General features: G+C 36.2%; 2 protein-coding genes across 2 annotated transcripts; both read right to left on the bottom strand.

Moving 5' to 3' along the window:
- Nucleotides 1-1072: 1072 nt before the first annotated feature.
- On the bottom strand, nucleotides 1073-8882 carry LOC133700396 (ABC transporter G family member 28-like). Its single transcript, XM_062123910.1, has 13 exons — nucleotides 8342-8882; nucleotides 8161-8237; nucleotides 7288-7563; nucleotides 6109-6172; nucleotides 5868-6014; nucleotides 5602-5710; nucleotides 4501-5414; nucleotides 3344-3640; nucleotides 2701-3180; nucleotides 2363-2511; nucleotides 1818-2107; nucleotides 1512-1645; nucleotides 1073-1409 (listed from the first exon to the last, which is right to left on the bottom strand). Exons 1-13 carry the CDS (start codon nucleotides 8581-8583, stop codon nucleotides 1253-1255), a joined length of 3336 nt encoding a protein of 1111 aa, XP_061979894.1. The 5' UTR covers nucleotides 8584-8882; the 3' UTR covers nucleotides 1073-1252.
- Nucleotides 8883-9745: 863 nt separating this feature from the next.
- On the bottom strand, nucleotides 9746-12869 carry LOC133702184 (RNA polymerase I termination factor-like). The gene is made up of 2 exons (XM_062126443.1): nucleotides 12648-12869; nucleotides 9746-12120 (listed from the first exon to the last, which is right to left on the bottom strand). The coding sequence occupies exon 2, from the start codon at nucleotides 12051-12053 to the stop codon at nucleotides 9960-9962; it is 2094 nt and encodes a 697-aa protein (XP_061982427.1). The 5' UTR covers nucleotides 12054-12120; nucleotides 12648-12869; the 3' UTR covers nucleotides 9746-9959.
- Between the last annotated feature and the right edge of the window lie 1641 nt (nucleotides 12870-14510).

The following is a 14510-nucleotide window of genomic DNA, read 5'->3' as shown; positions in this document are numbered from 1 at the left end:
CCGAGTATCAGACAACTGATGTTTTTATGAAGGCCTTGTCTCGGCCTCGACATCAACTCATGATTGACAAATTAATGCTTCTTGATCGACCAACATCAATTTGAGGGGGGATGTCAGTGTATATTATGGCAAGAATATCAACAATATATGGCAATCAAATTGTAACAGAATATCTTGTATTTATTGTATTTATTATAGACTACAAATCAGGGATTAGAGACAGGAAATTAGGGATTATTACATGTATAGGACTGAGTTCTTCCTTCAGAAATCAATCACATGGAACATAATTTTACATTAAAATCTGATATTTGTGACACCTGAGAATAGCATATTAAAGCAGAAACATTTGCATCATAACGTGTATTACTTGCTGCCATTGCTTTCCTGAGGCCTTACTTCCGAACATACTTTTCAATACTGTTTCTTTGAACATGACGGTAGAAACAGAACACGCCACTCCACAAAACAACGTGATAATATCTGTATCTGCCGTCAATATATATCATATTTATTTCTGTTGATTTTCTATCGTATTTTTCTTTATTGTTATTGTTATATAAATGTTTAAGTCGACCTCACAAGTTATAATTGCTGTGTTCAAGGGTGGAACTACAACATAGCTCTGAGGGGCCATGGTTTTTGTCGATTACAGATTTCTTAGGGGAAAAAAAGGGGTTTAAGCACTTGTTCAGTTGGATGCAGCCATCGAAAATGGAACTAGCACTTGAGGAGTTTCTATTAAGACAATAATCATCTTACCTTGTTTACCTCAATGCTACTTTTTTTGTGTCAAAATTACTGAAGATATCATGTATAGTTACATATTTTTATATTTTACAATAGAAAACTGTCCTGTTTTTATTCAATTTATCTCACATCTACCTTGAAGTCTCTTGTATTTCAATATTCAGATGGCAAAAGAGATTATTATTTTCTTGAATGGCTGTGCAATGTATCCCTTCTATCCTGTTCATCAAACATAAAACCTGGAGGGAATTAGGCAAAGTGTAATAGATTTCTATTCCTGGTGTGTGATGTTGTAAGAAATAGGGAAGAAAAAAGGTCCATCTGTCTATACAAATCATCACGCAGAAATGAAGCAGAGGTACCTTATTATGGTTTAATTTCAACACTAATCTACACCCACATCAATGTAGCAGCGTGGCTTTAAACTCGATCCCTCTCAAATAATCTATATGAATTGGTATTTTCTTTTCTATTTTGTACAAAAAGAAAGCACAGAAAAACTTTATTTCCTGTTGACGGTAATCAAAATAAAAAAGGCAGCAACACGACTAACTATGCCAGTCAAAACGAGGAGGATTAAAGACCGATACCAATGACCTAAATCATACCCACTTTCCATGAGTGAACCGCACCTTGTTATCAGCCAAACACCATAATATCTGGATGGCACAATATTCAGAGGTTAAGGAACTGGTATATTGCATGCAAAAGACAAATTAATTTTCACATATGGAGAAGGAATAGCAAGGTCAGGCACAAACCTTTTAGCATTTGATATCACAAATGCTTCCAGCGCCCACTTAGTATAGCACAAATTAGATATATAATTCACAACGCCATCATTTTCAGTACGGGTTGCTATCAGGGTCAGAACAACCGGAAGCAGCACTGACCACTGCACGACACAAAAAATGCCTTGTTAGTGCAAGTGAAAACCATTTCTATATGTGTATGTGGATGATTTGGGTGTTTAATATACAAGGATAATGGATGATGGATTCATGTTTTGTCAACTTGATTTATGGAGATAACGAGTTCTGAATGCAAACTGTTCTTCAAATGCTCACCAGTTGGGCTGGACCTGGTTCAAAGAAAATGGCCAATGCATAGGCTATTCCAGTCACACAATACACCAGACAGATTAAGACTATGTAGTTATCGAAGACTGTTGATCTTGGATTGTTGAAGAAGTAGAACATTGACAGATAGACAAGTGGCTTGACAATTGTGCTGAAATGGTCTATTGTATCCTTTGCAAGAAAGTATGCCAAGCTGCTCATCCCAGAAGATCTCTCTCTCCAGTAATGTAGCTTATCCAGAGAAAATGACCTCAAAGCCGCGATCTTACACAGTAGTGCTGAAAGTCCGACAAAAACACTTAGACTGGTGAGAATGAATCTTGTACAAAAGTGCACTTCATAAAGGAACATAGGGAAGCTGACTTTCAATTTAAAAAGGCGAATTGGCATGTAAAGCAACAGGCACCTAACAGAGTGCAGATTTTTTTGTTACAAGTTACCCTACATTTTCAACATCAGAAGCCTAGGTCCCAAGCAAGAATATTCTAATGGAGCCTTGCATATATAAGAACTTGGAGATTTTGATCACTTACAAACTGCAATGACGGTGTATGTGTAACCAACCACCCCAAAAGTTTCATCGCTCACTTTAGCTAGTGTTCCTAAGCAGATTCCAGCTAGCAATAAAATCAAATAATCTACAGCTTGTGCCCTTGCTTCTCGTAGCCGCTGCTTTCCAACCCTGCAACAAGTCATTCAAGAAGATTATGTTAGCTTGTTATGATGAACACAAAGTCAATAAAAATAATCATCCCAAAATCAAGTTATCTCACTTGAGAGAACTTCAATTAGCACAATCGCTATTATCATTATAATAGTAGAGGGTTAGACTTTACATGCAGCACAGATAGAGAAATGAGATCGCTCTTACCTCCCCAGGAAGTATCTATACTGCTGATATACTCCAGGGCTTCTCCGTTCGGATAAGTCACCTGATTTCAAAACGTTGGGTTTCAAGTTGTCTTTCTCTGACTCAACATTAGATTTCAAATCATGCCAAAAATCTCCAGCTAAAGACCCTGTTTCAGATCCAACTTCACTTGCTCCATGAGCAGAATTTTCACCGGAGGATGCTCCCAATCCATCTGTATTCTGCAGCATATCCATTGGAACAGGGTAGCCATTGTGAAGCATCCATCTAACTGGAAGTTGCTTATAGTTCACCCCTGATTTTGGTTTCGCTATGCCCTCCAAAATATCAATGAAGTAATCTGGAGGATTCACGCGCTCAGGTACAGTAATTCCAAGGCCAGCAAAATACTCCTCGACTTTCTTGGCCGATCCGTGATATGCTGTCAAGCCACCTTTAGCTAGAAGTATCAAATCATCAAACATCCTGAATAATGTATAGCTGAAGCAACCGAGAAAGCAAAGGAAGAACAGGAAAGTTAATATTCTCTTACGGCCACTATATTACATAATCAGAAATCTCTACTTATTGGAACAGAGAAAAACTTGAAATATAGCACATCCCCAAGAAATACAACTCTTTTATCGTAATAGGAGTAAATTACCTTGGTTGGTGTACAACCATGCATATGTTTACTCCTTCAAGAGCTTCGCGTCGAAGAGCTCTAAGTAGCAACAGGGACGATGAACTGTCCAAGCCTGATGTGGGTTCATCTAATATTAGAAGTGAAGGTTCCATAACCATTTCAAGACCAACGTTGACACGTTTTCTTTGACCTCCAGAAATTCCTCGCTTTTCCACCGTCCCAACCAGAGAATCTCGCACTGCCTGCAGTCCCAAGGACTCAATAACTCTTTCAACAACTAGAACCTTTTCTGGTTTAGGTAGATCAGCAGAGAGTCTGCAATAATAATAATAATAAAAAACCAGAAAATGTATTCGCTAACTTAATCAGAAAGTTTATATAACAAAAACCCAGTAAACAAATATGCTAAAAAAGCAAGTACTATTGAACAGCCGCAGCATTTGTGACGGTGAATTTGTGAACGAGAGGGAGAGAGAAATATCTAAGCAGCATGAGCAAATCAATATATAAAGGGTATGGCTTTGAGAAAGGGAGATCTAAGCAGGTAGAGCAAATAAATACATAACAGAGAAGGAACAGAGAGGAGAGAGCAATTGCACATTCATGTTGTGTTGAAGCAAAATGCCTACATATATGAATGATGCCAAGCAGATTGAAAGAAGAAACAGAAAGGTTTTCTCTTACGAGGAAAAATATTTGGCACACCATGTCGAAACTCCAAAGTTTCAGGAAGCTCCAATGCCATCAGTTGGAATAACAGATATGTTTAGAAAAATTTAGCACAGGTAACTTCCTTTGTTTGTTAGAAACAGTATATATATGTGTGTACAATCGAAATTGACCACCTAATGCATAAAAATTTCTAGAAATGTTCATAAGTTTAAATGTTTACCAACTCAAACATCTACGAGTCTGAAATGTATTAACATGAAAATCACTTTACAGTTTCTGTTGTTAAACAGTCCCTGGAAGCCAGATTCTACTTCCCTCTGTTAGGAAATTGTATCTGTCCATGTTGGTTTAACTCCGGAAGGACTGACATTAGATGAATTTATTTTGCTGAATACATGAAAACTTGTTGGATGTCAAACATTGACTCATCATTCTGAGGGCTCCATGAATTGAGATTACCAAAACTGGGGTTAGTAATGAATGGTGAATTAATAGTTGAATACCTGCATCTTGCACTGAACCAGAGATTCTCCTCCACTGTTAGGTTTCCATGCACAATATCATCTTGAGGCACAAAACCAATGATTTTCCTGTATGCTTGGATTGGTTCCATCTTACCATTTACAAGAACCATACCAGACATGGTGCAGCCAGTTGCTTTTCCAGTCAAAGCAGAAAGAAATGTTGTTTTTCCAGCCCCAGACGGACCCATGACAGCAGAAACTCTGCCAGGTGATAATTTCCCAGTCACACATCTTAGCAGATGTTTGTGTTTAGTCGTCAAAGTGAGGGTTAAATCTTTAAAAGCAACCTCAATAGAAGGCCTTTTCCTGATTTCGGTATCGTTAGCCATTGAAATTACCCCAGAGAAGGTCAAATTCTTGTTCTGCTCCTGCATAGCTTTCTCCCTCTCGATTTGTCCATATGCATACCTGAACATTTGACTCTGAGTATGCAACTGCTTACCCCTTGGTGCATTTTTTCTGATATTTTTATCTCCAATTTCCAAATTAAAGCCTTCGTGACCCTCGGGGTTGTTCTCAATATCATCCAGCATCTGTGTGAGGTTACTCTTTCCCTTTTTCTTCCCCTTTCCAGATGATTGCTGAGATGAACTGCTTACCGGCATGGGTGGTAAAGCAGCATCCGATCCGGGTTTAGCTTGACCAAAACCTTTTAGCTGTTCTACTGGCCTTTTAGACTTTGTACGAGAAAATGTGCGTGACAGCTGGGTTTGTAATCCAATCGCACCCTTCTTGGCAATGTCTCTTGCAGATTTCCATTTTTCACGAGCTTGAGCAGTTTCTCTTACACTTTGAACTGCCTTCTCCCTTGTCTTTGCTTGTCTTCTCTCTCGAGTTGCAAGAACTTGATCAGAACAGTTATAAATAATGATAAGCAGAAAGCTTAATCCAGCCTACATTGACAAGTAAAGCGATTAGATCTGATGGTTGTGCACAAAAGATGACCTATAATGCAAACTTAGATCATGAGAATATTTCGAGTTTAAAGTATATCATCAATATTTCCCACCAACAGAACATGTAGTGCCCAATAGTGTTTCATTACTATCATGAAAGTTGGAAGGTGAATCGATGACTCACGAAAAATAAAATGCCATATGCAGTGATATTCTGATTTGCTGATTGTGTTTCACAAGTTGCCAGATTAAAACACCCTGTTTGAGACGTTGAACCAGTCCTGCAGTAATGTCTGAAAAAAGGCTACTTAGTTTAATTAGTAACAGGAAAAGCAAAACAGATGGCTGTGATATGTTTGAAGCAAAAAATGCCAACATCAAATTAAAGAAGAGGCGAGACATGCAATTCAATAGATTACTGCTGGAAGTTCAAGGATAATTTAACAATACCCACGACTGCATGGAATCTCTTGAATTGTGGACGGACAGTATGATCCTGCTGAACAGAATATCTCGCTACTACTCAAAATATCAGCCCAAATATCCGCTCCACCACAAGTATGGTTTGGCTTTCCTGGAGGCAATTGGTAATGATATCTGCAAAACATTTCTGCTAATAAATATTAATGTATGTATGATAAAGAAGAAAAAACTTGAAAACTACAAAAGCACAAAACACGAATGAACTTACGGGTCGCATATGCCAGTGGTTTTGTTCAGTTTTGCAAGGGGACAGTGAGCACCCAGTGGGCAAGCTTCAGAGACAGACAGAAAATGCCAACATATAAAGAATATTAGTTGTGGCTCAATTAGGAACATATGCACAAACAATGAATCCAAAAAACTAACTTACCAGAAAGAAATCAATGTAAACAACAATTTAAAGTTCAGAACTGAAAGCCAGAAACATTGTTAAAACAATTCAACATATATAGAACCAAATTCAGGAGAAACGGTGAATGCCTTTTATATGTGAGTCTCTAATACAATCGTTGTTGTTTTCGAAGGACACTCTTTTAAGTGGCAGTGTCACATCTCACTATTATGCATCAGACAAATTCCTAGATGTTTCAAAAAGTCCATGTCCTAGAAACAGGAGCGGTATATATATACTAAGGAGATCCATTGACTTGATACAGACTCGAGAGTTTATACTAGTACTTTCCTAGACATATCTGAATGAACACTTCGGTTAAAACGGAAAAGTGAAAAAAATAATCATCGAGGAAGCTTGGAAAGTGAGAAAACTAGACTTTTTTGTCCATTGGGTCATCTTCTATTTTCTGGTAATGCATGGACAAAATATGAAAAATAAGTGGTTTCTTCATGCTCCCTTTCCTTGGCAGAAGTTTATAAAATTGCAATTAGAGACTCAGACTAGGAAAGTTCATTTCATCAATTTTCCTTCATTAAAGGTGAAAATACTTTAGTACTTTCTTATTGCCAACGTACTAATTTCTTGCCAGTTTTTGCTCTTCAGAAAAATGGGACATGGGGGGAGCTGAAATGAGTATTCGGATGGAAAATAGAGTCTTGCATAGGATATATAAGGCCTATGATTTATCTAGATTCTGGAGTGGAGATGTGCAAACCACATCCCCGTACTCTTTTCAAGGAATATTGACATAACATTCGAAGCTATAATTTGAATGGTTTCATCATTCATGATGTGAGGTACTCACTGAGAATGAAAATACAGAGAAAAAAAGAAGTGGTCACCAGTCCAATGCACGCAGATTAAGAGAAGATCTACTCATGCTAATAAAAAACTTGTAATTAGCCCAAGGAATGCAGCAAAAATACCAAGGGCACATAACAAATGCAATTCTCAACTATTTCCATGGTTGATGATGGGTTTCCAAATACTTACGTATCATGCAAGTAATACCATGAGGGCAGAAGAAACCCTCACAACAAGCAGCACAATTTGTCGTTCTAAAAGGCATGTCCTTTGAATTTCTGAGGTCAACCTTTTCACCTTTACCAACTCCACAAGCCCATCCTGGCTCACACCCAGAAACCCATGAACTCAAATTACAGTTCTTGTTAGGTTTCAAATAATTGCTCTTCTTTGCTCCTTTTTCAAAGAGACTGTTGAAATAGAACTTTATTTCTGCTGCTGTGCACGTACGCCTTAGCATGTCTCCTGAAGCACCAAAAAAACATGAAAAATGTCGGGAACATATTACTACAGAAAGAAATTGGACTAACAAACTAAGGGGATCAGTAGCAGGTATTTCAATAATATCGTTTCTTTATGAACCAAGGCAAGTACCAAAGTATATCGATCCGAGTAAGATAGCAAACCAAGAATTTAAACTTTAATCTGTTAAATTAGGCATCATAATTTGCTTTGTAATTGAATAAAGGAAAATTAGCAGGCATGCTCTATGCTCTATACCTCAACCCTCTTTCGTTGAGGGAACTGCTATGGCTCTATGCTCTATATATCGACTTCTAAAAAAAAACTGCTATGGCTTTTTTCGTGTAGGCTTTTTATATTGCCTTCAGATACTTCCATCCGATTAAGCAAATACTCAAATCCCTCTTTCTTTCCAGCTTGTGAATTGGTTTTCCATAAGGTAAAGGGAATTCAAACAAAATATCCATTGAGCTAATTAAGTTGTGTAGCATTCATTTAAACCCCAAAAGGCAGATACCTATATAAAATACACACAAAAAAAGCAGTCTGGAACCTTAATCAAATAATCCTTGTTTTCATGGCTCCAAACTTTGTACGTACCTTTTGTCTTCTTGGCGCAATTGGATATGAATTGTGTACCTTTGGAGAAATTGAATGCCATATTCCAATCTTCATCCCTGCAAATCCAAATCAAAATAGAAAATTACCTTCTTTTAATAATCAGCTTCCATTCCTGAAATCTAACATTACATTTATACAAAAGAGTGGCTGAGTTATCTACACGTCTGTTATGCAGAAACCAAAATATTTGACAATATCTTGCTTGAACACGGAGGTAAAATTTGAGAAACTGTTGTAAACCAGCTCTGAAAATAGCTCCTGTGTGGCTGGATTGTCATCATAGCCATCGATATCTTGACAATAAGCAGGGCTCAATGATAAAGCAAATGCAACAACAAAGATGGATACAGAGAGAGAACAACAATGGTCGTGTCTTAATTTATTAAACTTCTCTCTACTCATATCTTTGTTAAGAAAAAAAATGTAACAGTTCAAGATTCAAAGATGTTAAAAGTAACTAACTGACTATATCGTAATGTATGTGGTAGAGCACATACGAGGAAATAAAGATTGTTAAGAAAATGTACAGGAAATTAAGGTTGGTAGGAGGTGGGTTTCATGAAGAGGAAGAGAGGAAGTGAAGGGATGTTGATTTTTGGAAAATAGGAGAAATAGAGGCCTCAGGATTTAGGGAGGAGGGTAAGGTTTGGTTTTTTCTCGGAGGAAGAAATGGCAGGGAGGAAGAGTAGGAGATTCAAACAGTTAAGTCTGTCTGTTGTTGTTTTAAATGGGAGGGAGACCTACCATCTATCAAATTATTTTTAACTTTGTCAAAAGAAGCTGTAGGCATCTGTGCCCCTCTTCCTCCCAAGTACAAGTTAATAATAATTAAAATAATTTTTTTCTTACGTCCTTCATGCATATTTTTTTAAAAAATATTTCATAAATTTCTCAACACATTTATGATATTTAACTTTAATCAAATATCATAACGCTCCATCCATCTAACAGGAAGATTAATTAACAGTGGTTGAACCACAAGCAAAAGAAAATGATTTTGATGAGCACTGGTATTCTTCCTGAAATAAGATTGAAATCGGTTTTTTTTTTTTTTTTTGGGGTAAGCAGCACAAGATATCAGTATTGGATTTTTTCAGAAGATTTTTCGTTTCTTGAACCACTTTTAGAAACTGATTCAAGAATCGTTTTTCGACTTTGCTTTTCCTTTTCTTTTATTTTTGGGTGGATCAAGGGAGGGGGGAACCAGACTCAGTTATACCAAGATAGGAGTCTTTATTACTAGGCTACTCCCACTTGTCCATATATTCCTTGACTTCAACACTTGGGTTTGAGATTGGAGCATATCCAAGCTATAAGTTACATCATCAATGGAAACATTTGGAGAGGCACTGCTTGTTTGTATTCACAAATAAAGATGGGCAAGGAAACTTCATCTCCTCCATGAAAACCAAAGGAACCTCGAGCTTTGGTCCTCACTGAAATTTGAGATCATTTTTTCATCTTTTGATGACGAGGTAAATTAAATTCAGGCACCTCCTCAATATCCTCTCTTGGCTGAAGAAATATGAAGACGGTAAAAAATAAAAGAGCACAAGGAGAAATATTTCAGTGGAGAACAGCATCAGTCTAGAAAGCAAAATAATAAAAAGTACTGATCTATGAATTACAATGACAAAACAGCAGCAGAAAAAGGAAAGGTAATTTAAGAAATTTCAGTTGCTTGGGAAAAAGACTTCCATGCCAACCTAACCAGGGACACCAACACTTCAGACTCGGATAAAAAAAGGAGCAATAAACCACCCAAAAGGATTGTAACCTCAAGGAACAGCAGGTTTGCTATTGTAGGCCTCTCTTGCTTCAAGCACGTCATGACAGTACCGGTTAATGAGAACATCAACTTGATCAGCAAATGACTTGTTACGATGGTCACCAAGGTGTTTGACCATTTGGTTCCATCGCTTCCGGCACAGATCTCCAGACCTGTGCTCTAGAAGATTGTCCCAATCAACATCTTCCATGCAGCAAGCATCCAAGTCGTAGAGCTCCATCAGCAGCCGATAGTCATCTGTATCAAGCCATTTACCTTCAGCTACCATAGGTGACGTTAATTGATCATACCATTTTTGGCAGCAGAGAGCATCAGTCCTAGTTTCCAACTTCTCACTAATTGCTGTCCAACTAATATTATCTCGTAACATCCCATGCTTTGTCTTCCTTTCAACAAAAGCTTTCAAGCGCAGATCCAAGTTCACCGAATCAAATAAAGACTGGTACTCATCTTGAGACCATTTCCCTTTCTTCATATTGATCAATTTTATTCTGCGCCACGTATCCTTTACATGAAACCTATGTTTGCCCAAGACTTCTGCCAGTGTCTTCCAGTCTGATCCATGTTTTTCATGAAACTTTCGGATGAGATCATACTCTTCTGGGGTCCAAGAAGAATTCTGGTCCCTTTCAAACAATATATGGGCTCGATAATAGACACTCTCACGAGGCCTCCAGGATAAGGCTGCCCCTATCTCCTTCCAGCAATGTTTAATCGCAGGGTGCTTTTTACAATTCAGCACCATGTTTAGACCGTCTGCACCTAAACCATGAACATTAATATAGTTTAAAACAGCTTCTTTAACCATCTCATCCTCCTCAAGTGAGAACCGCTTCCCTCGCACAAAGCCATCTTCCCCAACAGCCTTCTTATCACTAGGACCATCAGATGAAGGGAAAATCTCGACATCTTCACAGAAACTTACTCTCTTAGATGTCACTTTTGATAGAGATTTTTCAGATGGACGAGTGCTTTCAGCGTCTTCCTCCATTTCTGTTACTCTTTCACTACTTTTTTCTTTTGAACGATTTTCCAAAGACTTGGCCTTCTTCTTCCTTTTGTTTCCACCTTCAGCATTGACCTTTAGTTTTCCATCTCTAGCCTTATTTTTAATCGAACTTCTGTTACCTCCATCACCTTCTATTACACTGTTTTGGTTACCTGTTGTCTCAGCCATAATTTGCATTGATGCAGCCTCTAGAACAACATTGAGCCTTTTCTTCTTTTTCTTCTTCTCCTTCTTTGAAGACTCTACCTTGTCCTGAACAACTTCAATTGACTCCTCTCTTCCAGCATCTTTTCCATCAGCTACACTTTTAACTATCTCAGTATCACCACTGCCATCATCATACTTATTCTGTTTCCTCTTCTTTTCCTTCTTGCGGCCCTGTCCTTCCCTGTTATTCATGTTAGCAATATCTTCATTCCCAGGGCCTTTCTGTACCTCAAACACCTCTCCCCTTCTGTTATCATCGACGCTGTTGAGCACAGAAGAAACAGTGATAGCTTTACCTTCTCTGTTTTTCTCCTTGTGATTTTTTTTCCTATCTCTTCTCACTTCTGACTCAGAATTGCTGACAAAATCCACCTGGACATTCTTTTGCAATCCCAAATTATCATCTATTCTCATGCGGGTCTCTCCCAAAGCCTCTCTCACTTCACTCATCTTATTTTTCTTCTTGGACACCTGAGATTCTTTCTCATTATTAACATGCTCCAACTTTCTCTTCTTCTTCTTCTCCTTCTTGTCAGCAACATTATTCAAGTCTACATTACCCTCACTTAGACTAGAACTTACTAAATCATATTTCTCACTCTTCTTCTTTGTCTTCTTCTCCTTCTTCTCACCCTTGCCTGCTGCATTAACATTACCCTCACTTAGACTAGAACTTACTGCAGAATCCTCAATGCTATCCTCATGGCCCTCACTCTTCTTCTTCTTCGTCTTTTTCTTGCATTCACTATTCAGAGTTAAACCCTCCCCTCCACTCACAAGCAATGAATCTTTGGCTTTCAAGGAATCATCCTCATTCTTTGTTTTCCTTTTCTCATGCTGTTGCCTCCCTACCGTTTTGGTACCCATGTGGGTAATGAATATTGATCTCACTTGAACCTAAACAGCTACAGCTGAGCCAACCACTCATGCAAAACTGAAAACAACAGAAATTCAAAAAATAAAAGTCAGCTAACCAGTGATTTGATAGAAGCCCCTTTACCTAAAACATTCTGAAAACCAATTCAATCAGAGGGCTTATTTCCAATTTCAGCAATTTGAACTGAGCACAAATTCTGCTCAGCCGAACTCGCTTTCCTTGAAAAGCCATCCACCTAATTGTTAAATACCCAACACGATGACACTCAAAACCCCAGATAATAACTGAACCTGTCAAGATTAACGGCTCACACATCATTCTCACCCCGAATACGAGAAGGCATGCTCAGGAGCAACAGCAACAGAAATTGTGCAGCGAAGAGCGATACACACACACACACACAAATTCATTGACATAAAAAGAGATTGCATTCCATTCAATTAAAGCTCAATTAAATCAAAATGATAGTTCAATTTTCGGTAAAATCATTAAATAAAACCCAAAAACCATTATAAAAAAGACATCATTATTAAACTCTAATTCATGAATTGTCCAAATAAGGAAACAGAAAAATTGAAACTTGCCTTTGAACTTTCAAGACGAGGTGGAGTGCCGCTGCTCGAGATAGAGACTGGTGGTCTTTGGATGGGTTAGTGGCTGAGGTGGGCTTGATACCTGGAGTGTAGTTGTGATTTTTGTTAATTTGGTATAGAGAATTGGAGCCAGACAGAGAGCAAAGACCGGGGGAGCAGGAAGCAGCGCAGGAAAGAAGAAAGAAAAACACGTGCAGGTCATGTGCTGTTTATTTTAGGAATTAGGGTTATACTAAATTCGGTTTTCGGGCGGCACCGATTCAAAATTTGTACAGCCAAACCTTTTTACATTTTAAAAATGTTTTTTTAAACAAATACATTATTTTTAATTTTAAATATTTTTATATTATTTTGAGTGATAATACCAAAAATAAATTTAAAAAATAAAAAAAAATATTTAATACATTTTCTAATAATTTTTTTTAAAAAGCAACCATTACCACAACATTAAATAAACTAAAAAACTACAATAAATTCAATTTTGGTAACCAAATTTAATTAAAAATCAATATTAATTGAAAATTTGGTTTAATTTTTCAAATTCAAATAAAATATTATTGGCTCTAAGTATAATCATAGTAAATAAACTTTGCTCGTGCCGTAATTCAAGCAAAAGATCATAAGTTGATTGGAATTAATCTAAATAATAGTTGTTCTAATTTTTATTTAAAAAAGTCAAATTAAAATTTAATTAAATTGATTAAATAAAGGATTTAAACAACTGGGTTAATTCATTAAATTGACCAGATAAAGCTATATTAATTTTAAATTATTTTTTACATGTGACACATTAAGGTTGAGTTAATTACATTACAGTCAAAATATTTGTTAAAAAATTAAATTATTTTTATTTTGCTTAAATTAGCTTGTTTTAATATTTTTAAATTATTTTGATATATTAATGTAAAAAATAAATTTTTAAGAATAAAAATATATTATTTACATATATTTTTAAACAAAAAAATATTTTAAAAAACCAATCATGTTTTATGTATTTCTGGTATATTAGTATGTGCCTCGCAGTAGACTAATATTATTTTTTTTTGATATATCAAAAAAATATTAAAAATATTAGAAAATATTTTAAGCCTCTTGGCTCTAGCATGACCCAAGTAATATAGGTTTGTCAGCCAAGCCAGATTCAAAAACCTTGGGTTCGGTGGTCATGCCTTGACCTAGCACACATGAATAACTTTTAGAATAAAAAATAGAAAAGACAATACCCTTCATAATTCTTTAAACATCTAAGAATGGTCCATAATTAAAATATGTTTATAGTGTAATAAATAGAATAAACATTATATATATATATATATATATATATATATATATATATGTAGTTCTAGTACAGTATAGTTTCAGCACAATAATTTTCATACACGTTATAAAGTATATCGCCGAGCAGACGCCAAGTTTTATAACGGTGAGTAGTTAGATTTTTTGCACTGTCTTATTATCTCATTCAATTTCGTCCCAATATAAAATTTTAGCTATTGCTTCCTGATATTTCAGACATTTTTCAAGTAGATCCTTCTGTCAATATTTATTAGTATTTTTTTTTGTTTAATGCAAATATTTTATACAACACAGTGAAGCTATTGCGAAGAAGCTGCGGTGGAAAATATTAACAAATATTAAAAACACAATCCAATAAAAAATCTCTACCGACAATTAATATGTCATGCTTTACACGCCCTTCTTCTTTTCAGAGTAGTGTTTCACGTTGCAATACCGGTTGTTATTTTATTTAAAAATATATTAAAATAATATCTTTTTTATTTTTAAAATTTTATTTTTAATATTTACATACAAAAACAATCTAAAAATATTTAAAAAATCAGATTTTGGCAAAAG

This window comes from Populus nigra, chromosome 8 (genome assembly GCF_951802175.1).
Source record: "Populus nigra chromosome 8, ddPopNigr1.1, whole genome shotgun sequence".
Classification (NCBI taxonomy): domain Eukaryota; kingdom Viridiplantae; phylum Streptophyta; class Magnoliopsida; order Malpighiales; family Salicaceae; genus Populus; species Populus nigra.
This window is presented reverse-complemented; position numbering and strand designations above follow the sequence as displayed.